This window comes from Centrocercus urophasianus, unplaced genomic scaffold, assembly GCF_019232065.1.
Source record: "Centrocercus urophasianus isolate 14NV4802_14NV808 unplaced genomic scaffold, USGS_Curo_1.0 seq_23, whole genome shotgun sequence".
NCBI lineage: Eukaryota > Metazoa > Chordata > Aves > Galliformes > Phasianidae > Centrocercus > Centrocercus urophasianus.
Genome location: NW_024884789.1, coordinates 16,525,039 through 16,544,952, shown reverse-complemented (window position 1 = coordinate 16,544,952; position 19,914 = coordinate 16,525,039). Strand labels below are relative to the sequence as shown.

At 39.3% G+C, this 19,914-nt stretch overlaps 1 protein-coding gene across 7 annotated transcripts in view; it reads right to left on the bottom strand.

Annotated features, from left to right (window-relative positions):
• Positions 1-19,914, bottom strand: part of TMEM266 (transmembrane protein 266) — a 107,328-nt gene that overhangs the window by 20,834 nt on the left and 66,580 nt on the right. For all 7 annotated transcript variants that reach the window (XM_042824131.1, XM_042824130.1, XM_042824129.1 and 4 more), the window contains 4 exons: positions 18,066-18,139; positions 8,821-8,877; positions 7,542-7,680; positions 6,213-6,328 (listed from right to left, as the gene is read on the bottom strand). In XM_042824131.1, coding sequence (XP_042680065.1) covers positions 6,213-6,328; positions 7,542-7,680; positions 8,821-8,877; positions 18,066-18,139 — 386 coding nt within the window. The remainder of the gene's footprint in view (positions 1-6,212; positions 6,329-7,541; positions 7,681-8,820; positions 8,878-18,065; positions 18,140-19,914) is intronic.

The following is a 19,914-nucleotide window of genomic DNA, read 5'->3' as shown; positions in this document are numbered from 1 at the left end:
TAACTGTATTTTTATTTGTTAGAAGAGGCTACTCATTGTAATAACAGTGTCTGTTGCACTCCCACATTCACTGTTATTGCTGCCAAATGATCTATACACATACATACATATATATACACACATATTCCACAGAGATGCAGAACCAAAACTCTGTCAGCAGACTATGGAGCATAAGACAGTGCCCAAACCCAATTCAGTACACTGCTCACAAATGCAAACCAAAACCCTCACTCTAAGGCAGCACATTCAGAAAATCACCACTTGCTATCCAGATTGATTCAAGAAAGTGAAAGGACGTTTGTTAAAATATCTAAGAAAAATTACACAGAAAAGCTTTTAGCTCATGCAAGGTGTGCATACACTCAGGAAATCATTTCAATACTGATTGTTCACAACTATTAAAAATTATCCCAAGTTATGTTGAAGCTGGTATGCAGTTTTGACCACTAAAAGCAACTCAACAAAACAAAGGTTAAGTCTGAAAGAAGCACATGTTCCTTATTGGGCATGATTCAGTGAAAGACTGCGTGAGCAAATTACCTGGTAGGTGCTAATATCTCCTGAGCATTATATTGAACACTGACCTCGGGCAGCTCTAATGTGTAAAAGAGCTAATGAGATTGCTCTGACTCCATACCACACAGGCCAGGGCAGGTTAAATAAATCAGCAGAGGGTGTAAAATATAATGATCTTTTTAACTGAAAATTCTGGGCCAAAGCTAAACACATGAAATTTCTATTTGCAGCAGGAGCTGATGCAGCTATCTGAAATGTAGACCTGGGCAGCATGAACACAGCTGCAAGAGAGCTGCACTGAGGAAGTTATGTTTTGTATTTTGAGGCAACCTACAAAGGCTTAACTGTTTGAAATTTATATGAGGGAAAAGGCAAAAGCATAGGCACTCATTCATAGGATTTGATTTGTTTCAGTTAAGACTTGCTCATAGGTATCAGCCGGGTGCTCAGAAATTTGTAAACCACACTGAGCACCTGGGCAAACAGCTTTGTTGTGTGGAAGATAACCTGGTGAGGGCAAGGAGACTCAGGCAAACTATCTTCCAAATTAAGATAATCAAAAACTGAGCATTAGTCCATTTAAGGCTGCTACTGATGTTATTTACCAGCACACCTATATCATTCATTATCTTCAATTACACATACTTCGGTAGCTTCTCATGGGTTCCTTTGTCAATAAGCTCCTTAAACATATTTTACAATGGAAAAAACATATTTGAAAACTTCACAGATCACAGCATAGTTCAGGCTGAGATGCACCTCTGAGGACCAACTAGTCCAAAATCTTGCTCGAAGCAAGGCCATTTAGCTCAGCCTGCTACAAGCTTGTGCTGTGAAGTTTTAATTATCTCTCTGGACGTGTTTACCACAACCTTCCTCTCCTTTTTGCTCCAGTACCTGACCATCCTCCTAGTGCAAATACTTGTTCTTATATATACTAAGAATTTTCCATGTTTCAGCTTATCTCTGTGCACCTCCAAGCAGAATCTGGCTGTACTACGCATGAGGGAGCCGAAAGCAGCAGTCTGTTCCATCTTCTCTTCCTAAGGCTGAATGAGCTCAGCTCCTGCAGCTTATTATCCTACTCTGTGTGCTTCAGCCCTGAGCATCACTGCTGTCATTGTGTTCAAGTATTCTTCTTATACTGCAGAGCTCACATTGGCCACAGCACTCCAGGTGTGATCTCACAAGCACTGGGCTACATTTCTTAAATCCAGACTTGGGAGGATGCAGAAAATTAAGTCACAATTTCTTCAGAGCAGGCAAAATAAGACTATGCTAGAACTATAGATTTTGTGTGTGTGTGTGTGTGTGTGTGTGTGTGTGTGTGTGTGTGTGTGTTAATGATCTGTCTGTTATGTGTACTGCTGCTGGAGTAGACTTTTGTAATTACATGGAATGAGATGTGCAATTTAAAGGTGTGATACACATGGCTTACATGAAAATATATTCACTATCAAGATAAAGGGAAATAAAGATCATTTCATGCAAGAATAAGTAACTACTTTGTCAGGCCAGATCAGAAAGCTAATTGACTGCAAATTTAAACTGACTTGCTGTCATCAAAATTAGCAATATTTTGTCAGGAAACAAACCAGAAAGAACTATGGGGCACGCTCGTGTTCCTCCTCACTTCACAAACACATCAGGTAATTGTTTATAAGCAGATAAGATGACAGAGACCTACCTAGAGCTCTGTGTAACGACTCACTTTATATGGCTGGTTGTATAAAAAGTTCCACTCCTCCCATCTGATGTTTTACACATGCACAAGACTCCAAAAGGGACAGATCTAGCAGTGAGTCATATAGAACTTCCCTTTAATGGTTTTGCAACAGAGGATGACTGACAATTTCAGAGAGATCAATGAACATTTTAGTCAAAAGCTACTTATGTCTAATGCAGGCATAACAACTTCGTTCCATTCTATGAGTGCTGTCTGTATAGAATGCCCTGCCCTGAAGCTTATCTGCCATTGGAATGCAATCCAATGTTTATTTCCATTAGTTTAGTCATTGTTGGTAACAATAAAAATCAGGAGACGTTTGCAAACAAATGATTTATGGGCAGAACGAAACATGGGATGACCTTGGCTGCCTTCCACTTACCAAGAAAATGACTGGTAGTTAGACATGAATTAGAATTACTGCAAAAAGATAACATAAGTTATTTCTCCAATAGGTAATTTTACCACCTAAATAGCCCTGTCATTAAACTAGCAGCTGATGTACAAATTATATTCCAAGATAAAAAAGAAATTACAGCTTCCACAGTTCTTACAGTTTTGAGAATGATGAAAAACCCTGTACTACGAGAGCTGACAGAAAAGGAGCTTTTGTGGTACATAGTCTGGGCTGGACTGTACTCAGCTGGATGGCATGAAAATCTAACAGAAAAGATCAGGTAAGCAGATTTACCATCAAAAATGGAAGTTTCTTTACAATGACTTCAAAATAAATTTGAACTGGAATTTGCATTGCTAATGAAATTTTGTGTGTGTATATATGTATATATATATTTCCTTTATAATTGAATTTCTTAAATTGATAAAACTTAGTTATTAAACTGATAAAACGACACCATCAGGAAAATACTCTTTCTATATGTTTGACAGTGATTGCAGTGAGACTTTCTAATCTCTCACCCATTTTTAGAAATCCCTGTTACTGTGATGGGCAAAGTTTCTCAAATCCTTTAGTATTTTCTCTCTTAACCACCCTCACATGCTTCATTCCTTTTTGATGTCTTTCTCGGCCAGAGAATAAATAAGACAGCAAACTATTGAAACAGTTTCAGCAGGGCTCTGCAGAGACCAAAGTTGTAGCCCATGCATCTATAATTTATAAAACATATTCTGTTTTTCAGACGTATGGCTAGCCAAAAATCAGCATCTGGAAGGAGTTTTCATACTTGCAGAATGTCTCCAATGTCACTCAGGAATGGAATAATACTTTGCAGTTGTGATACCCTATCACTGGCCAAAAAATATACACAGCTGACACATGAAACCAGACAGATTAAAAATAACAACAAAAAAACAACACAAACATGCACACAAAAGCCACTACTAGTACAAACTGGTAAACAGGTTTTGCTTTCCCTTTCAACTCCTATGCACTCATCTTCCCTTCCTCATTTTCTAGCTTTGATCAACAGAAGCAATTCTGCAATGTGGGATGAACTAGGCTCTAGATACAATTCCTACAAAACCAATCAGATCTGTTACTTTAATTGCAACCCAATCACTTTCCAGATCTGTTTCATTACATGCATTTGTGCCAGTAAACAAGAAAAGTCAGGTTGGCAGAAAGAGGACAAGGGAAATGCCCCTAACAGTTAGCCATACTAACTCAAGCCAATTTAAACTGACCACGTTGAGATGTACAGTTGGTTATGTTTAAGTTCATTACAAGACACAGTCCACTCAACAAGCCTACATGGAAAGAAACGTCAGATGGAGGCTGCTTTTGTGACTTAAATTCCTCCCCTTTATGTATATGCACAACAAGGACTTAAATCACACAGCTCAGCATAAGGAAAATAACACAGCTCACAAATACAAGTTAAAAAGCTCATCTGCGACAGCTTCAAAGCACAAAAGCATGGGGCCCTGCATGTGTTAGAGGCACCAGGTCAGCCCCCTAAAGGCTCTAGGCAGCTCCCTGCTATCTCATTTGCCTCTAATAGAGATAGCAGGTACCTTACAGACAAGACAACCAGGAATCCCTACCTGCTGGACCTCCAGATTTAAGAGCAACCAGACTGCTGCAGGCAACCCCTGGATGCTAAAGCATAGACACGCTCACTCAAATCCCAAGAACAAGCAATCCTTCAAGAGGCTGGGACAGGTAATCAAATGAAAAAGCAAAAACCTGGCAGAATTTTAGACGTCAAATATCATTAGGAGACTTTTTTTTCCCCACCAGATACTGTATACAATGCCAATGTGAAAATTATAATGCTGACAACTTGTTCTTGACTGAATTATGAATCTATTAATTTACGAAGAATGCAGTACTTGTGTCAATGTCTTCTGTTGCTAACTGCAGCAAATTAGTACATTTACCTCATATTATACAGCTGAAACGTTTGTTTGGCAGGAACTCAGGACAGTAAAACATGAGAGATTAGTATGCTGTCATTTTTCTACAGTCCATATTTTTCCATAGCTGATGACACTTGAAAGCTAGGAGAGAACCTACTCTGTTTTCACAGATTTACTCATCTACCAAAGCAGTAATTCTTTGTACTTGACATACAGCTATGCTGTAACCATCAGAACTCAGGTTAAGGCTACCATGGTTAGGTACAAAGTCAGGCATGTAGAATGGAGGGTGGCAAAAATGCTCTCAAACCCTGCTTAGTACAATGACCCTACCTTCACTCAGACTATGAAAGAACAACATCAAAAACTGTTTGGGAAGTAGGAGTATTATTTACCTCCATAATAAAGTTCCTAAAAATAAATGTTTTCAGATTTATGATTGTCAAGAACTTTAACCTAATAGAATGGGTTGACAGACAAAATACTGCTGTGGGACTCAAGAAACTGCTGATTTACCTACTGCATTTGGTCTAAAGAGATTCTCTCCTCTGTAAAACTGGGTATATACCAGTTCTTGTTCATTTCATGATCGTAACAGAAGAATGAATCTACCAATATAACTGCACAAAGTTGTCATGAAGAGGACTATCAATGGGTTTTAGATTCCTAAAAGAGAGATGGGCACATAAACCCCTGATTCAGATTAGGTACCTGTTCCGCAGCTGTCCTGTACTGGGATGAGTTGCCTCTCCTCTTGTCTATTCGGGCCCTTCAGCTTTTTTGACTGATTGACCAACCCCAACTTAACCCTCATTCTGTATTTGAAAGACACCAGCCAGAAGTAGGGAATGGGAATTGATGCTGGAAACTTCCAGCCTTTATTTGGACATCTCCTAGTTATCCTTGCAATTGAAATGAGAATTAAGTCAGTTGGAGGATCATTCTGTTGTGGTTTGGTAGTCCTTTGAATGCCCCACTTTGCCTAAGCAGGTTACTTACAAACTCATTTAAATAAGACTGTGTAATTCAAGATGCCTGGCTTATCGTCACAACGGCTGTTTTACACTTTTTCCCCACATCTGTCTATTTTAAATTTCACCTTCCCTTATCTCAGAAGACTGAGCCACTGAATATTTGCGGTCTTGGGAAGAGTCTAAAAAAAAATGCTGCACCAGAAGCTTCTAGTTTCTGGTGCAACATCTTGAGTCTGCCAAGAGTCTCAGACTGACCTAAAGGAAGCAGCCTCCTGCATTTAAAGCAGGGAGATTCATTAGCTTTCATGCAAATGCATGTACTTTTCCAAGGAATAAGGCTTTAATACAGCTGCAGTGTCCAATAATGGCAATGAATTTTGCATGCTCTGAATATTATGTCAAACTGCACTCATTCAATAAATCAAATACTGGAAGCACTCCTTTTCTATTCTTCACATTTGTTTTCCTCACCTTAAGAACACATGCATAGAAGCAACTGCTATTTGACAAATACCATGCTTAAAAATATCCTGGCTGCAGCTAGTATTTCTTTAATGTTGAAATCTGTCACATTGCAACAGATATCCTAATGATACTTCTCAATTACAGCAAAGTACATATACTGTATGATTTTCTACAACAAGCTATACGTAAATAAAGACAGAATTGAACTTTACCCCTTGTTCTTGGCAGATCTGGGTTAGTCTTTCCAGCTGTTCATCCTGAATAACCTTTGCTTTCTCATACTGCTGAATCATCATCTCCATCTCCACTTTCACTGGAAGGACATATGCTGGAAAACACAAGCACTTCAAATGAACCCAACTATGATTTTTTTTAAATTTTTTAAATCAGAGGGAAATCCTTTACATATCTTCACAGCAACAACAACAACAACAAATCACCACTTTCACTTACAGCAAGCGAATTAAGCGTTTCTTCTGAGGAAGGATTTCTAACACATGAAATGCTGGTCAAACAGGGTTCTAGACCTTGCTTGGTCAGATCTCCAACTGCCTGGTTGAGCTGAAATGCATCCTGCATTCTCTTCCTAGCTTTTTGCTAATACAGACATTTCCTAAGAGTTTACAGCAGATTTCCTGAATTGCAAGGTAGGATTTTCTGCTTGGAGCTGCTGCCTTCCTTTCTAAACCTGAACAGCAAGGCTTCCTTTGGAAAAGAACAACCTCAGAGCCCACAGCATTAAATTCCTAGACTTGGAGGTACAACGTAAGCCCTTGACGGCAACAGCAGACAAAGGAGATTTTTGACATTTTGTGAATCTCCACAAGATCCTGAACTTTTCTGGGACACTTCAGGCACAGGACTAAGGCCTTTCCTCAATTCTGTATACAGAGAAATAACAGTTTGACTCTTTGCTTCCAGGCACAATCACTGGTTCTGCTCTCCACAGCCTTGACTTGCTATGGAGTTCTCATCTCTCATGGTGTTTCCTGACAGAGGTCTGGGCAAAACAGTACCGGTATACGGCTAGTTATTGTGCCATGCAGCACAGCAGTGCCACAGAGCACCTTCAGCTCAGAACCACCATGATAACAATGACATAAGTTACACTAAAAACAGAATGGAAAGGAAAGGAGCAAGACAGATACAGCTGCACAAACATACAGATGGTGTGGCAAATATTGGAAAAGCACACTGGAAGCAATTATTTCATAGAATTTGGAATGGTGCTTGATGGTGAGAGACAGGAAGCATGTCAGGTCAGATGTATTTACTTGAAACATGAGACACTTTCACATCCCCACACAAAAAACTAAACCAATCAATTATAAAGGCTGAAATAGAACAGAAAAAACAGCCATGAAATTGACTCCTATTCTCCTCCATGGGAGCCATCTCTCTCCTCTTTGGTACTTCTAACATGTCAGAGGAAGGGGAACAAAATAGCAGTGGAAAGCAATAGTCTCGTGTATTTAATACCTTTTTTTTGTTTTTCCAGCCTGTCAGGTAGTTCAAGAGTCACAAACTGAATCACCACTCACCATCAATGATTCTCTTCACTCTCCATATTCGTAGTGTGATAATAAGGCTGATAGCATCCCAAGGGCTGTTGGGGCCATTAGCCACTGTTGAGGCCACCATTGGTGCCAAGGACAAGATTATAACAGCACCATCAAACACCTAGAGAAAAAAAGACTTTTCAAACCATCCTGAGGAACACGCCCTGCCTTTTCTGTTTGAGGTCATGAAGGGCTCCCATTTCCCCAAAAAGAAATGAAATTAGGGTATGTATTTGGAAGGGATATGAGAGTGGCCAAGCCCTACAAAGACTGCATCCTTTTAAGGCAGCGTGACAGAATTCTTCAGTGCTTCACCCACATTTTGTGAGGAGAGGAACTGGTGGGAGGGCAGGAAGAGAGAAAGGTATTTGGACCTACTGGCCAGAATCTCCATGTAGAAATGATAGACTAAATGCTATTACAGCTGAAGGCCTTCATTATCATTGATATTTATCACTTATTTTTTGGCATGATTATTTGCCCCCCGCCCTCAAAATAAAGTCCCTGCCCATAGATCTTACTGCCTGAAGGAAAAGATCAAGAATGCAAGTAGAAAAAGATGGTGCAAAGTGATTTAATGGCTCTTGGCCATGTCCTGACTACATAACATGTGGGAACGTCTGTGCATCCAGACAGAAAGATTCTCTGTTCTCACTGTTATTGGGCAGCAAAATTTTCAAGGATTTGGACAACGTGAACTCTTAAGAACTTGTATGATGCTAGTTTCATTGTGGATTAGATCAGAAAAGGCAACTGTATTCATCAAAAGTCAGATTTGAGAAAGAAAATAACTTCATGTTAAAATTGGGGTTTTTGCCAAATGAGTATTTCCTATCAGAAAACCATACACCAATTTTCAACCAGTTCTAACCTCAACTTGGTTACAGGAATGTATGCACACAAGTCATACGAAATTTTTTGCTCATATTGCTCATTATCTCAGGGTAGCAATTACAACTGTTGGACTGGCACAGCTCTACCAATAAAATCCACAGGCACACAGGAAAAATCCCACAGTCCTCTCCTCCTCCAATAATAAAATGTTTCCAAATATCACACTCCTTGAGAGGCCCACAGAAAAGGAAACTGCATTATACAGCTTTGCATTCATGTAAACAATGAGAGGAATATGCATACTTATCTGAATTAAAAGGTCTCTGCATCAGATCTGTAACAAAGCTACCCAAAGTTCTTAATATTCTCAAGAACGTTAAGACACATGGTCTGCCTGGAAATGAGAGCAAAGAGTGAGACTGCTTACCTCTATTTTGTTTTCAATGTAATCCCATATGCCAAGGACCACAATCCTCAAAACAGTCTAGTAAAATAAATTAGGAAAAAAAAAGATTAATATTACTATAATTTTATATAAACATTAGTCCTTTGCCTACTTAAGGGCTTGTGTTTGTCTTATCTGAGCATTGTGTAACTCTTCTAAATAATAAGGAGCTAGAAATAGCCATACCTTTGGATAGTAGAATAAAGTACTGCTTTCCAATCACTATATTAACTCAGTGAAACTTCATAAACAAGTTCCAAATTCAAATGTTCAGTCTTTCCAACTTTCTCAAGTTTCTTTTAGACATATGAGATTCAAATCACCACAAAAATAAACAAACCAAACAAATACACAAGAAACAAAAAAGCCCAAACAAACCCAAACCTTCAAAAGATTCACTCTTGGGCTCTCTCGGTTGCGTTCGAATGTAGGAAGATTCTCATTTCTTGCCATCTATGATATGTTAGCGTTTACTATTTCCTAATGAAAATAAAGAGCCACTGTCTCTCTTCATGCCCAAAGCTGATGACATTTCATCAATTTGAAGAGCAGAGACTCTTATTCTCCCCTTGCCTGTCCTGAGTGCAGAGTCCTTGCCTTACTGTGAAGTCCCAGAAAGTCATAGGATAAGAGAGAAAAAGGTATTTATGATCCTCCCCAATAATCAAAACAGCTGTAAGTAAGATCAGTAACTAGAAAAGACAGATAAAGAAGGAACACAGAATGAACCAATGGTGAATTCCAATTAAAAATCCAATGGTGTTGTTCCCCTCCACCTTTTTTTTAAACTGGTCTATAGGAGACAATTAAATGAAAATAAATCTGATGATTGAAATTGAATTCACATAAAAGGAATGCAGACATGACAGGCATGAAGATTCTAACTGCAGCTCTATGACTTATGAAGAAGAATCAATTTCTTGTCCATTAAAGACCACTACCACTGACAGAGAGCTCGGCAGGCCTACGTGTGAATGGTCACCGTGCCAAGAACTGTGCTGAAGAATCTCAATGACTGTATGATGAATATATATACATGTACATAAATACACATATCACCTCTTCATTAAAAATGCAAACATCTTCAAATCCCAACCAGCTCTGAATTTACCCCAAACACAGCAAACAGCAGCATTACTTAACTGTGTAACAATACTAGATTTTTCAGAGCAGTACCGTTTTGCCAAACCCCATGAGCCCAATTGCCTCCCTTGGTCCAGGATGACCATGCTGAGCTCTACCTTGGCACTCCAAACCTTAATTTGTTTTGCAGAGGAAGACACTGCTGTGAGACATACACTGCTTTCAAATCCTGCCTCATATCACAAATAATGAGAAAAGTCAGCCAGCCAGCACTCACTCAGGAATGCTGTATGTGAAGCAGTGTCCAGGTCTAGCTGAGAAAGGGAGTTGCTAGCCAGAAGAGCAAACATAGCACTCTCTTCCCTCTACAAAAAATGATGAGACTCTATGTAGACACCAAGAACTGCTAATGCTGCTGATCTCTGCTCCAAAAAGAACATTTTAATTCCAAAGTACTTTACCAACGAAGTACAGGAGTAGTTTCCTTATGAATCTGTATGCACAGGATATTTTAGATAGGGAAGAAGAAACACTCAATGGCAGCTCTGTGAAACCCCTCACCACTCCAAATTTGCCATTATGGTGTGATGTGAGCACAGTAATGTGTGATGTAAGTACACATGCTCCTGTATGACCAAGATACTCCTGCAGCCTCAGTTCCCTAGCTCCTCTGTAAGGAACTCCCTCACTCCCCACTGACAAGCTGCATGAAGTGCAAGTTACTCAAGAGCACACAGATCCTGCTACATCAGTTAACCTGGGGTCCACAGCAGGAAGCCATTGGGAAATGCATGAGGAAAAGCAGTGCCTTCCCAAAAGCATGAGGTGTGCTGCCTTTACAACAACCCTGTTGACAGCATAGAAACATCCAGGTAATTTTCTTCTGTGCTTAGACATCATTTATGAAGCACTATCAATGAGCAACTAAAGGATGGTTGAACACTGCAGATGTTTACAGTGACTGATGGTGAAAACCTTTCCTCTTTTGGATAGTTGGATAGGAGCACACAAAGATCTTTTCTCTGCAGTGATGGGGCAGAAAGGCACAAAGAAAACAGAAGCACTGCTGCACAACTCTAAATGTGATTTAACATGGAACTGCTGAGGGAACATAAATCAGGATTTTCTTTTCTTCCTTTTTAATTCCTCACTGTGGTGTTTAAAGCACTATGGTCACATTTGCAGGCCCTAGAAGTTCTAAGGGCTGGATGCTTGTGCAAACATTTCCATTTCCAGCCTGCTGGTGTGAATCAGCACAAGCCAGCAATGACGGGAAGTCTGTCTGGCAGCCTCCTGGTGCCACATCTAGAAGACAGGCTTCCTCATAACAAATGTCTCGACAAGAAGCATTTCTGCTTAAAAGTAGGGCAAGCAAATTAAAGAAAGAGAGAACACAAGTGCAGAACAAACCCTGCTCCCCACCTGAGAGACATCATCTTCAGAACAAAAAGTTGAGGGCACAAGATAAGCTTTAAAAACATTTGTTTTGCATGGAAGGTCTTGAAGCTATCCACTGGCATGATCCACCAGCACGTTGCTTTTAACAAAATGAAGTTTCAAAAGCCACGTAGGGCAGCTCTGCCTTGGTGCCCTGAGGCTCCAGAAAAGCACCTTAGATGCACGAGTCTCACAGCACTTGCACCTGGTGGTACAGATGTGGTATGCCCATGGTTTCCTGGTAACTCCTTACCACTGGCAGCTCCAACCTCTTTTGCTTTTTCTGCCCTCTCTGCACAAACCACACAATCAGTGATGCTGCTGTAACTCTTACCTAGAGGAATCTGAACCAAGCAAATCGGGATTTCTCTAGGCATGTTTTCCTGTTCAGCATAATAAATACTTTGACTGAAATGAAAGTGCTGGTGTTACTTACAAATAATATTTCAGTACATTTTTCAAAACAGCCACAAGCGTCCTCCAAATAAATGCATACTGCACTTGACTGTGTACTTTATACTGAACTTAAAAATAAGAACCTGTAGCAGAACCTAAAAAAAATCAGAGACAAATAAAATTCGAGCAAAGTTTTTACACACCATGCATGGATCAAAGAAATTAGAAGAGTACAGCAGCTAAAACATTCAGATGAAACAGAAATGATAGTTGTGACTCTTCCTTATGTAGAGCTAACACAAGAAAATACAAAAAAATAAGGAAAAAAAAAAAAAAGAGAAACACCACTGTTCTCCATTGATGCATGGGTGTTTTCTAGTACTGCAGCAAATGCATACACACAGTTCTGCATTCCAGGTTGCATAGGTTTGAATGCAAACATTAGATATCACTGAGTATTTATTTTTCTGTTAAAGGTCACTGCCAGGTTTGTTTTCTTTTTTTTTTTTTTTAAGCTGAAAAAAATGCTTTGACATTTCTTGACCAGATAGCTTTTAACTAGAAAGCCCTTATATGTAGATATGTACATGTGTGTATGTTGATAAAACAGACATAGATATATCAGAAATACTTCCTGCTTTCTGAGGAAAGCTAAATTATTACATAGAAGTCTGCCCAGTGTACTAATAAAAATAAAAGACTAGACACTTCTGTGAACTTATTTTAGATGGAGTAAGGACAGATTAAAGAAAAATAAACCCTATTTTTCAAAAAGAAAGGCACTTTTGAAGTTGACATTGTTCACTGCTGACACAGTTGCTTGCACGACACTGACTGTCTGCAGCGTAGCTTGTGAAGAACTGTGATGCTGCAGGTTCTCTCCCCAATTTGGCAGGGACACCTGGCCAAGTCCTTTGCTGAGCCAGCTGTGTGCATTCCCTCAGTCTGCGTGAGCTGGCCACATTTGTTAGCTGACTGCACAGCACATTCAGTAACTCTAAGTACTTCACTGCTTGCATTGGTAATGCACCACTTACTACCCAGTGATTTGCTGTGCCATTACCATCCACAGCATAAAGAAATCCAAAGGAGGCAGCATAGAGGTGATGTTGGCCCACCACACTTAGCTACCAGCAAAGCAGGGAAGCTTTGCATTTCAAAATGAGGCAGGGATTGCACAAGAGCTGAACAGTGGAGGGAGGAGGGTGAAAAGGGTCTTTAGCAGAGTGTTTCCCCCCTTCCACTGCCACAAAACTTTGGCAGAAACTCTAAGATCAAGCTTCTGCCTCCAGGATGTATCTTAGAACATCAAATATTAATTGACATATTTCCCAGAAAGAATAATTTGTACCCACTCTTTATAATCTCTGGCTTAGGCCATGTTGCAGAGGCCTGAGCTCATTCACTACTTAAAAGTGAACTTAGTGCTACTTCTTGGTGTGCCTGTCCTGAGATACTGCATTACTTGTTCTGGTGTATGCTCCACCCCAGCCTGCAGAGCACAAAGAAACACCCTGGCATCTTTAAATGGCACACCCTCCTGCTTCCAGGGCATAGGCATCCTCCTCACAGGGTTTTTCTTCAACCAAAGCTCTGAAATGAAGATAGCTACTGACCTCACCTCACAGAGCACAAAACACTCCTGACTTACTGTGCTCTGTAACACTGTGGATCTATCAGCACAAGCAGTCACATAGAAATAAATAACTGCAAAAGCTTGGCAACATTTAGAAAACATGAATGCAGTGCATTTTTCTCACTGCCTACCACTAATACTCTATCAGGCTATCACTGAGTGCTCAAATGCATCTTTGCACGAGTACTGCACTGCAGGTCACTTGTTCTGCAATACTCAATCTTAGAATGTGGAGAAAAACAATTAATTTTATAATGAAAACTCTGGAATGATTTGAAAGGGCTTTACAGGAATAGATATGGTTTACTACAGATGCAGCACATTACCATAAGGTAAATGCAGACTGTGAACAGAAAATTGGTCATAAGCAACCTTGCTTCAGAAGATCCCTCTTGGCTTGATCACACTAGCATTAATTCTTCTCTTCATAATGCACAGGGTAGAAGGTGTTGGCCTGTGGCTATCAAGAGATGAAAGCATAGATGAAGCACTGATAGAGCACACCACGTAAGTAATATGTTCTTGGAAATGAAATGGGCAGGCTCACATTTCAGGAGTGTCTCAAGCTAAATCATTTAGGCCTCTACAAAACTATTTCTCGTGAAGTAAGAAAAGTAAGTGTCTAGAAAAGAAATGTCACAGTACACTAAAAACTTTTTTTTTTTTTTTTAAACATAGTAGCTTAAGTTTACCTTTGTAATTGTAATAATATCTACAAATCTGTATCTTTGTAACTAGATCTCCCCTTGTCAATCACTCTAAACAAAAGCCAAACTATGAACAGTCAGCAATGCAGGGCATTCGTGCACCATGAAAAAGAGTCACGTGCATGTGGAACGAAAGTAAATGTTCAGAAAATAAATCCCAGCTTGCAGAAGAATTTCAGAATTAATATTAGATTATCTTTCTGCTTGGTTGTTCGAAGCGCGACCAAAAAATCTAACAAAAGGAACAGCCAATTTCTGTAATGAAAAATTCTTCAGGAACTGCAATGAATAATCTGTATGGGAAAGACATGATTTGCTTAGATCTGTCATTTGGGATGCGTTTCCTCCTGGAAGTTTTCTGCAGAACATTACTAGGAACGTCATCCTCGGGAGGTTTTATTATTTCCAAGAATTGCTAGATGTAAAACATCACAGTGAGTACTAAGAACTCTGAACATACAAGATGACATTTTTTTCTTCCTACAATGAAAATGCATTTACGAGCCAGGGCTAATTAAACAAACCCTTTATCAACCAGTACCCCAGATGTACTCTACCCGATTCAAGAACTTGTTTCTTGGTCATAGGAAAAAAGTTGCAGTGCAGTGACTGCCTAACTTCAAGCACATGAGAAAACTTGGTTTCTCCGTGGGAAACGCTCAAGTGCTGAAAGCTAGCAGAATGCCTGAGTGCTTGGCTGACTGAAGCAACATAGAGCAATGCAAACAACCAACATGAAAGAACCTGATTCTTGCACGCAAGTGGTCTCAGCAGTCTTAGTAGAAAAACAGAACTGAACAACAGCTACAGAATCAGATACTTCTGGCAATGCAATAAGGCTATTAAATACAGACTCCAATCCACTTACCAAAATACTCTGACTTTCCCCATCTTTCTTTTCTCAACTATTACCAAGGCTGAACATGCACTCTTGTTAGGGTGCAAACCCGGCCTTGCTTTGCTGTTGGCACTGGGGTTCCCCCTTCAAAGTCTTCTCTTCTGTCTTAACATCTGGGTAACATTCAGTGCACAGACAAATTATAGTGATGTATGTAAACAGAAACAAACATACACAATCATCACCACTAGTAAATCCTATTCAAAATACTTGGGAAAAAGCAAGAAGAGTTGACATGCACTTCATTTGAATTTATGTTGGAAAAGTCACAGACAGTGACAGAAAATGTAAAATTGTCAGAAAGCAATAAATTCCTTTAAGACTCATGGAGATAACACAAGTGTATAGAGAGCTGGAAAATGCTCCAAGCCCAGCTACTTAATTTTGTTGGCAAATGTTCTTCTGGCAGCTGCTAGTTGGTGGCATATCTGCCTCCTTCACTTCAGCCAAGCAGAAAGCCAGTGCCTGTTTAACTCCACCATGATGAGACTGTAAGTACTTTTAACCAAGTCATGCTTTTCCAGAACATTCAGGTTTTCTGCTGGAAGTTTCCTATTCTTCAACAAGTCGTTGTTGTTTTTGAGAAGTTTCTATTACTTGTTCGTTACATCTAATTTGAAGTCTCTCTGAAGAATGACATATCTACCTTCATCATGAATGGGAACCAAACCACAGAAAAAAGTAATTAACACTCAACACTGGGACACGATACTTGCAAAGGAGAAAACCTTGTTTTGTACACCAGAAACTCTCAGTTCTTGGTTTGGGGAAAGAAGCACCATCTGAAGGACTAAGCACCAGTTGCCTGTTATACTGAAGCAAATCAATTAAGCCAGCTCAAATCTGGAAACCCATTCCTTGGCATCAACACTCACAGAATGCACTCATTGTAACTCACAATCTTCTCAAGAAATAACAAAGCCAGCTGACTCATGGTATTGGGAACTGAGGAGGAAAAAAACCTCTGAAGGAGCATAAAACAAAGGTGGATGAAAAATATATCTGTATGATATGCAGTTTTTGCAACATTTCATAATCTCTTGAAATTCAAATCTTTTGATTTGGGTGAGAAAAAAAAAATAGACTTTCTGTTTTTCTGCTGAAGAAACACATTTCAACACAAACAAATGTGCTGTCATTCATTAAATGAGCCTTGCACAAGACCAACTCCAGCAAACCCAATGGCAAAGTTACACCTTCATTCTCTTTCAGATCTGAGGTCTTTGAGGATATTCAGATACTTAGTAGAGTCCACCTCTGTGGCTTTAACCAAGTCAAGGATTCTGAGCAGCTACAAATGCATTTGATGAACCAATATCCAAAAATCCTACCCTCCTTTGTGCTCATTACATGGCTACTTTGTGATCGCATTTTTCCTTGGTGTAAATCCAACCCACAATCAAGCAGGCAAAGGAATAGATGCAAGAAGTATCCAAAACAAATTCAAAATGAGAATGGTGAATACAGGGAGATACAGGAACAAGACACTGCATCAAGCTTTGGAGAAAGTGGTAAAAAAGAATTAAAACAGAACTTTAGACTACATCCAGCAGAAGAAAATCGAGGAATACAGGAAAACTTGCTGTGAGACAAACTCAAGACAGCAACAGAGATGAGGTATGTTAGTGCAGTCATCAGGTGCCTCCAGGGTGCTGATTCCCATAGGAGAAAACAAAGATTCTCAAAGAGATAGGAAAATATTTCTTTACAGGGAATGGACTTTATCTAGCAAACCTGAGTCTCTGGGAATTAGGATATTCAATGCACAAAGAAAGGATTCTGTAAAACTTTTCAATGGTTTACAGGTTCTTTTTCAGGCAGGTTACATGTAATCTACAATCCACAGTCACTATCAAATGATGGGAAATGCACAAAGGAATTATATGCATTTGTGTAGCTCCAGCACCAGAGGAGACTGGAGATACAAAGCCATCCTGAGACCTCTGCCTGGAATCAGGGAATCCCTTCTGAAAGTGCCCTAAGGCAGTTTGGACACACTAGCTAGAAAACCCCCACAATGAGCAGAAATAGGAAGCAGAAATACAAAATGATACATGTAAATAAATTTCATTAAATAGAACCACAGAAACAAACAGTGGCATAATACGGTAAGTATGAATCCATCAGAAGTAATCCACCAATCTTTTACATACACCACAACTCCCAATTTTCATTTTTTTTTTTTCATATCTCTGTAATCTTCACCAAAACGTACCACAGAGTGAAGAACTTCACTTCTTTTTGGATAAAAATGTTTTCTCCTACAGAACCAGGTGTATTTTTAAATGCATAAGTTCAGGTTCTCTTCCAACATACTAGTTGGCATCAAGTGACAAAAAAAAACAAAACAAAACAAAAAAAAAAAAACAACTTTTTTGGTGACAACTAATACATCATAGTATACCTGGAAAAGCAGCCCTAATAACTTGGGAATTTTCAGGTGTAGTCTAAATGTCTCCATATCAATGACTTCTCTTTAGAATAAAGTTGGAAACTATAATGGATTATCCCAATTTGGTCATTTGTTGTAGCATGACTAAAGCATTCTCCAGCTTCCAAAAATATATTCATTAAAATATTTGTAAAGAAATTCACCATTTGTTTCATTCTCTTACTTTTACGTGCAGCAACCCAGAACATCTAAACATTAACTATGAGAGAAGATCATTCCACTCTTAAAACAGATCTTTTTATAAGACAAGATCTGTAATCTTGAATTAATTCCTTATTCCCAGTGACACCAGTAAGATTTCTGTGAGACAAAAATGCATGAAATAGGCCTCTTCCATGTCTGTGGTGATCCAGAGATGATTATCTCTTTTTGTAGCTGTTCAACTGTAACTTGTCTTTCTTGCCAATTCTAGGCAACTGACAAACAGCACTAATACAACCAAGATCTTTTAGTTTGCTAAGAGCAGCAACTGTTAGACTTTTTTTCCTCTATCCTTAAGTGCACTCTCTGACATTTATTCACAATCCAAAAACCAGTGTTACATTCTTGTTAATTCAAGTGACATCATACAAATACCTTGCAGTTCTGTGCGTGGTGAAAGTCTTTGATCATACATACCTCTGAAAAGAAAACAGACAGGATGACTAGGCTGATCCAGTGAATTACTCCTGCAAACTGTGAAGCACTTGAAACTGCAATTAACACAATACAATGAAGCATCATTTTAGTAGCAGAATGCAACTTAAGTTTAATATCATCAGTACTGCTACAACTTACATGTGGATTAAGCTTTCTTCTCTAAATTTCATAATGGAAAAACCAGAAAAGAAGCAGGATGTAATGGGACATTTAACTCCAGACCTGTCAGCTGTTCACTCGAATCCAGATCAGCATGTTATCAGCTGCAGCAGCTTTGCAATGGACCATTCACACATCAGACTGCTGGTAAGCAGTGACATACGTGTTTTAGGACTGTTACTGCTGCACACTGTCACTCCATGCATTGTGTTAGTATAAGATGTGTGACTAGATCCTGCCTACCTGCAAGTTTAGTTAGAATGTTGTAAGGAAACAATGCTCCACTATTCCCACATTACTCCTTGTATTCATTCTTTGATAATTAAGCTCAGAAGACCTGTAACCGTCTGGAACCGGTCATTAAAAACCAGAGCTTTAAAGCTCTACTTCTAATCATATAACTAAGGCTCTCTTTACAGCAGAGACTGTTTTTATGGAGTTAAATCAGTGTCTTGAAACATGGAGAATTTCTCAAGGAAGTTTACTGAAATTCTATGTTGCGCCCTTCGTTGCTGAAAGCCCAAAGAGTCCAGTACCTGAACCACTGACAACTCTTACTCTGGAGGTCACATACTCTGAATGAAAACAACAAAGAAAAAAAACCTTCTTTCTTTACTTTAGGGCATTAGTGAGTCTACCTTTCCTACAGCAGATGGATTACAATACTCTGTGCAGCCCTGCTCAGAGAGTCACGTACCAGCAAAGCTAAAGGTAATCAATGATTCTGTGTGCATAAAAATGCAAGATTATGGCAGAATTCCCAAGAACACCTACAGCATGCACTAAACCAGGCATCTTATTTTAAAGTTAAAACCGATTAAAATGGAAAGAAGAAGAAAGGAATGTAGAAAGAAATGAAGCTACGAAGAAAAACATTGATGGGCTGCTGCTGGAGCTTACGCAGCTGAAGCTCATGGGGACTTGATGTGAGAGGGTTTTCTGCATGCAGCAGAGGAACTACTTAGAGATGAAACAACAGGAAAACGTAGTACATATACCTATCCCAAGGCACTGTCTTTATAGGGTGGCATAACGAACAAGAAATAGAAAACATCTGTAAGCTATTTTTCAGAGATGCCGATTGACATTAAGGCTCCAGCTGCCCCTTAGTGGACAAAAAATATATAGCAGTAAGAATGTTGAAAGAAAATCAATTTCTGACGGAGGAGAGTGCTGGATCCACTGCCAGACAGCATGCAATCAAATTGCCAGTAAAACAGTAAATCTGTAAAAGTCTTCCAAGTCAGAAGCTTCTGTTAAAGAGCTGAATCACTAACCCGTACTCTGGCTTTGTACATTTGCTTCTTCCAAAAGATTCCCCTTTGTGAAAGGTCTACAAAATGAGAAGGCTCTTCTCCAAGAGGTGCTCATCCCCCACTCTGTGGCAGCTTGGATACATCCCTGGGATTTGGTTTGAGGCAAAGCATCTAAAAGCTCCTCAGTTGCTACCTTTATCAAAACAGCACCCCACAATTATTTTACCTGTTACCCCTTAAACAAACAAACAAACAAAAAAAAAACAGCTAAAAGCCAAATAGTTCTGCTTTCACATTTTGCTTGTCTGAAGCTATGAGGACAACATGAATACAAACCCAGCTTTTTAGTCATGAAGACTACCATTCAGTATAAAAGTTCAGTACAGCCAGCTTCAGTCTAACTCCTCCTCCTT